This window comes from Folsomia candida, unplaced genomic scaffold (genome assembly GCF_002217175.1).
Source record: "Folsomia candida strain VU population unplaced genomic scaffold, ASM221717v1 Fcan01_Sc001, whole genome shotgun sequence".
NCBI lineage: Eukaryota > Metazoa > Arthropoda > Collembola > Entomobryomorpha > Isotomidae > Folsomia > Folsomia candida.
Window position 1 is genome coordinate 5,415,635 of NW_019091193.1, and position 6,000 is coordinate 5,421,634.

Sequence of the window (6,000 nt, forward strand, 5' to 3'; positions counted from 1 at the left end):
TTGCATCGCATCACTCCTCGGTCAGTCAGGCAGGCAGTGACTTAACACTAACGCTTTATGGAAGTTAGATATGCATCGCTTGAGGGTTAAAAATATTTAGAATTTATATACATGCTATGATTGGATGGGAATACAGGTGTATGTACATAAATATATTCATATTTATATTTAGTCAAACATTCTCGCTCTACCTGAATTCTGAGTAAAGAATGGTTCCCTAATACACAAAGGGAACTGAGCATCCTTCTTACGCACTTTAGTGCATTTTAGTCATTTGTAAGGTATCGTCTACGGTGCAACTAAATAAGCTACTTGAAACACGTATTTACACATAAATTGGAGTTACATTGAACTTGATTAATTTAGAAAAATACAATGTTCATTAGAGCTTCTGCCGTACTCATATTTTATTTCTTGGGTGGGGTAAGTAGCATTTTAACTCCAATTGCTACACAATTGTGTACATTCACTTCTAAATGTCCGTACAAATTAATAAATTTTAACGTCTGTCATTATGCATATTTAGACATTTTCCGCCCCACCTGCCTCAACCCCACTTATTTCACCTCAAGAACAGAAATTCATCACTGCCCACACCATAAGCAATGAAGAATTTCGCAAAGTAGGATTAAATCCTAGAGCATGGGACAAACTCTCAAACAACAGAATGACCGACACCAAGCCGGCCAACACATTTATTGTGGGGGACTATAACACAAAAATTCTCCCAGCATTGCAAAATTCTGAGGTAATTTTTGAAATATTATATTCAATGTGTAACATAATTTCTTACAACTCTACAAATTTTATAAAGCTTTCAAGTTATCTAAAACAATTTCAAAATCAAAATCTTCCACGAATTTAGCAAAAATTTATAATCAAATTGTATGCATTTCACAAGGTTGTAAATACATAGCCTAGAAATCTCCACTAATAAATTAAAATTCCCAAATGTTTCTAGAACATTGCAGCCCCCGGAAGTCGGACCGTCTTCAAAGTGAACACACCCCTTCGAACCGTCACGATTAAGAGAGACGAGAAGAACGATATTTCCAGCCTGTCTTACAAGCAAAATGAGAATGTAATGGTTGGTATGAGCCCAAGTAAGGATGGGCGTGGTCTTGTCCCAGTTCACTTTGAGGGGGTCAAATCCCCTCCGAAAGTAATTCTGGGGAAGGAAAATTCGCCCCAAGTGGAAATCGTGCAAGCTCGGGAAGACAAGGTTATCTTCGCTACTCAAGATCCAAAAGTGGGAGGTGTCGTGGTGAAAAAACCAGATCAGAAATCGCCAGCTGTCATTACACAGACACTCAACCAGATTCAGAACAGGGTGAACCAGTCAAAAAAGGGGAGTTTCGCCACAGGCGGAGCGACAGGGTCACGGTCTAAATCACGTGGGACTCGAGCGACAACCAAGGTATTTCAGAAAATAATATTTTTCACTAATTTATCTCTGAACTTTGCTAACTAACAATAAGTTATAAAATGTGTGCAAATTTAAGTTGGTTATTCGTCCCCATTTTACATGTGCATGTTAACGATACATACACAATTCTGTATATATTTTATCATGTATGTAAACTAATGGTGCACATTTAACAAAACTATGGATTACAATTTCATGAAGTGAAAAGGAATTTTTTTTATTAAAAGCGACCATTGGCATCAGCATCCGGTGCCGGGAGAACAAGACCAACTTCACGAGGATCTACACGTAAAATGACCTTAATTTATTAATTTAAACCAAGTCAACTTGATAAATGACTAAAAAAAATTGTAGGTCCAGGTTCCTCATCAACGAGTGGACGACGAACAACTGCTTTTAAACCTGTCGGAGGCACCACCAAGGGATAAATTTATATGATAAATTGTATCTATGTACATATGTATGTATCAACGGTAAATCTAATCTTCAAGATTATTTATTACGTTATGACATTTCTTATTTGAATTGCTTCAATAAATATGTATATTTAAGTATGTTGCACGCGTGTATCTACACACTTCTCGTGGAAGAAATAATGTGTTGAAAATTGGAAATATCCATGTACATACATATGTACATGCGAAAAAATCATAAGAAATGCACTTCTAACCGAAAAAATTAACTGGAGGAGAGAAATCAATTGTTTTTCCCACGCACTGATTTTTTCCTCTTGCAATACGACTTATTAATGCATATTTTCATACCTACATATGTATACCAAAAATTACAGAGCCTGAATCGATTTTATGCCAGAAACTAAAGCCCTTCTCAACCTTGAGTATCCTTTTATACAATGAAACAATTCCGAATCATACAATAAGATAACATTGAACAGTCAATTAATATATTCATTCTTTCCTTGTTAATGTTAACAGCACTTTTTCTGATACTGTATAACAGCGTAGCTTCAAACAATTCAAACCCTAACTAAATTTTCAAAAATAAGAAATTTAAAATTTAACGTTACATACGAGTAAGTCATGTTCCGTAGAATAGTATACGTTTCATTCTCAATCTTGGCCATCCTTCATTCTTTAGGTGATTTAATAAATATGCAGTTGCGATTTTGTCCTTCATCTCAATAAAAAGCTAAAAATATTCCTGTTTTCTTCAGTCAAGCTTGGAGAAAGTACGACCTGTGTGTCTTCGCAAGGATGGACAGGGATCTGTGCAAGTGTGTCAGACTGTGCAGCGGAAGGAAGAGCATCCGGAAAATCAGATTATTGCGACGAAGTCTGCTGCATGGTCATGATCGTCCCTCGCCATTACTACAACTTTGGAGACGTGGAACCCAGGCGTGTCCGATATTAAGTAATTGTACAATTTTTTGCGCATTTTTTAGGAAATTTGCCGATATGTTTTTACCGCCCCAGTACAAATACGGATAATTTATGATATAAATTGCATTCTACGTGAATCATTTGAAGTAAATAAGTATGTTCATAAATAAATTCATATTATGGATAGATATAAATTTTTATATTCTGTGTCTTTCGGCCCTCTTATACATAATTATTAACTTCATTCATAAAAATAAATTTTAACTCAATTCTTTGGCACAATTTTTTCAATTTTTTTAACACAGTTCATATAATTATTGACGAAAAAGTATAAATTATTTAGAAAAATTCAATGTTCCTCTTCCTTAATCGTGAAAATTTCTTCATACAATTCACCAAATAAGTTCAATCTAATCGATGTTACCCAGCAGTGGGGCACAGGGGAATTGGGATCCATTTTCCAGGCCAACTAATAACTCGGCCTTTTCGTATCCCAGAGGGCTGGACATTGGCACTGTGTGGTTCCTGGTGGGAGGAAATGACCCCATTATGAGATTCCATTTTGGGCTCCTGACACATAAAAGAGGGCAAATTTGATAATTTGTTCAATAAAAAAGTTACTTTATAAAGGGTGTTAATAAAGTCCGATCCCATGCATTTTTTGGAGCGTGGTTGTTACAAATTCAGCTGGAACTTTTGAACCAGTGAAGTTATTTATTTCAAATTTTTACCATGGGAGGAACAACTAAACGTGTAAGTCATGAGCATCTTAGAGTTGAGATACAAACATTGCATCAGCAGGGGCTTAAACCTACAGAAATTGTGCAAAAATTGGGCTGCAGCCGCAGAACTGTTTGGAAATGGAAGAATAAAAATTTTGTCCACAAAAAGCGACCAGGGCGACCCAGAAAGGTGTCACCTACCACAAAAAGAATGATTAAAAACAGACTTTGCAAGAAAACCGGTAGTTCATTACGTAATTGAGCAAGGGAGTTAAATGACTCAAAACGCTATAAAGAGAAGAAGAAGCAAATTAACTGTGTGACCGTGCAAAAATTTGTGAAAACTACGAAGTGGGGTCACACAGCTTACAAACTAACCAAAAAAACCTCTCATGTCACAAAAATATATCGATGACCGTCTGAAATTTGAAGAACTCCTTCAGAAAAGTGCCCATTTGAGTGAAAAAAGACTTGGTGAAGAATTGCGCAGTCACATCCTTTGGACTGACGAATCTATTATTGAACTATATCCAAAATTGAACCAACAAAATGTTCGTTACAGGACAGAAAACAAATCGGATGTACCATCAAGAGCGATCCCAAAATTCGGGCTTAAAGTTATGGTAGCGGGTGGATTTTGTGCACGTTGCGTGACCCCTCTACATATCATACCAAAAGGCCAATCAGTCAATGCAAAGCATTATATGGAAAAAATATTACCTATCTATTTCGATAGCATGGGGAACAAGGAAATATTTCCGAATGAAAGAAAAATAGTTTTCATGCAGGATGGTGCTATAGCCCATACAGCAAAAGCGAGTTTGAGTCTCATCAAGACGCAAGTTTCAACGGTCTGGAGCAAGGGGGTGTGGGCCGCTAACGGCCCAGATTTGAATCCCCTGAAGAACCAGTGGTCCATACTTAAGGAAAATGTATACAAAGAGCCACAACCCCGGACGAGGGAAGAGCTAGTAAAAAAAAGTTCAAGATGTATGGAATTCGATTTCCAGAGGCACATTGGAAAAATTAGCACAGAGCCTTAAACAAAGAGTTGAGGGCATGGTTAAAGTAAATGGTAACAAGACCAAATACTAAGGTAAATATGTCGAACATTTTTTGTAAGTATCACGGGTAGTTTTTTTTTATACTAGCCTTCACTTTTTTACAGGAAAAATGGGATCGGACTTTATTAACACCCTGTACCTACTTCCAAATTTTGATGACACACAATTTTCTCAACAAGGAGACAATCACCACCACAACGAGAATCGATTTAAAAATTGAAGGGTTCATTCTTAACGTGAGAAAAATTGTGTTCTGTTTGGTGTTCACCAAGGAGATATATATCGTTATTTTAGTTATGGAGAGAAGTTGTATATCAAGTACTGACAAATTGTTTTAGAAAAAAAATCGGAATTTGGAAATCTCAGATTTTTAATTGGTTTGGACACGTTACTTTCAAGTCACTTTCCTCTCCTGACCAGAATTATTTCTCAATTGCCTTTTATATACAGGATTATTTTTAGATTATTTAAAAATGCTTTTAAGAAAACATAGGAAGGTAATTTGGGTCGCATTACGTATTTCAGCCGAGCTGTAAACGAAATAAAGCAATAATGCCGATATCGCTTGTCGCAAATTTTGTACTTCCTATCAAAATATGATGTCATCATAACTTGTCATACATACATGTGCATTTAGATATTTTTAGTGGGGAATCTCTCACTCGATATTTGTGGGTCACGGTCATGCATATGTATATACATATATATGACTTAGGATGAGGTTTCTGGGTCACGTTCATTTGTAACTACGCCCATTGTCCGATTGATAACACAATGATGGAAATTAAAACACAATCCTAATCATCATGACACTGCAAAAATTTAAGAAAAAAAGTTAAATATTTCAGCGTCATTCTTCATACTCAACTTTTCCTCGACCCCCACAAAACAACATTTCTCTAAAGACCTTCCCTTCAAAATTCGCCCAATTTGAGGGATCCACAATTTGAAATAAAATTCATACCACATTCATTCAGTTTAATCCCAAAAAAGTAAAAATTCATTCCTTCCTTCATTCAAAAATTCAAAAATTCATTCATTCATTCCTAAAAAGTAAAAATTCATTCCCCGTCAGCGCGCCAACCGAGGAGGATTTGCTCTTGCACGAGCTCCTCTAAATTTATTTATTTTTAATCTAATTTAATTAATTCTAATTGGTAATAACCTCAAATTTAATTGGCAATGTGTGAAAATCCCTCATTATCAAACTGAACAACCATTTCAGTCAAAAATTGTATTTTTAAATCGTATTTTTATGTATTTTTACGATCAGAATTACCACCTGGCTTCTGCCTGTATCCACTCGGTTGGTTGGGGAATCAAAATTGGTTTGTATGTCAAAATTAAGTTGGTTTTTTGGTGCAATTTTTCCAACAAATATAATTTAAGTAATTAAGTAAAATGTAAGTTGATATAAATTATAATTGGGTAATGATTTGAAATCGTAA

At 35.6% G+C, this 6,000-nt stretch overlaps 1 protein-coding gene across 1 annotated transcript; it reads left to right on the forward strand.

Moving 5' to 3' along the window:
* Positions 1–252: 252 nt before the first annotated feature.
* Positions 253–1,980, forward strand: LOC110841703. Its single transcript, XM_022087395.2, has 5 exons — positions 253–423; positions 527–748; positions 962–1,417; positions 1,654–1,714; positions 1,781–1,980. The coding sequence occupies exons 1-5, from the start codon at positions 376–378 to the stop codon at positions 1,852–1,854; spliced, it is 861 nt and encodes a 286-aa protein (XP_021943087.1). The 5' UTR covers positions 253–375; the 3' UTR covers positions 1,855–1,980.
* Positions 1,981–6,000: the final 4,020 nt, after the last annotated feature.

Excerpts from the sequence above, each read along its gene's own strand:
- LOC110841703 (XM_022087395.2), top strand. The coding sequence starts at position 376 with ATGTTCATTAGAGCTTCTGCCGTACTCATATTTTATTTCTTGGGTGGG. Across the intron at positions 424-526 it reads TATTTTATTTCTTGGGTGGG|ACATTTTCCGCCCCACCTGC; the intron begins GTAAGTAGCATT and ends ATGCATATTTAG. Across the intron at positions 749-961 it reads CAGCATTGCAAAATTCTGAG|AACATTGCAGCCCCCGGAAG; the intron begins GTAATTTTTGAA and ends AAATGTTTCTAG.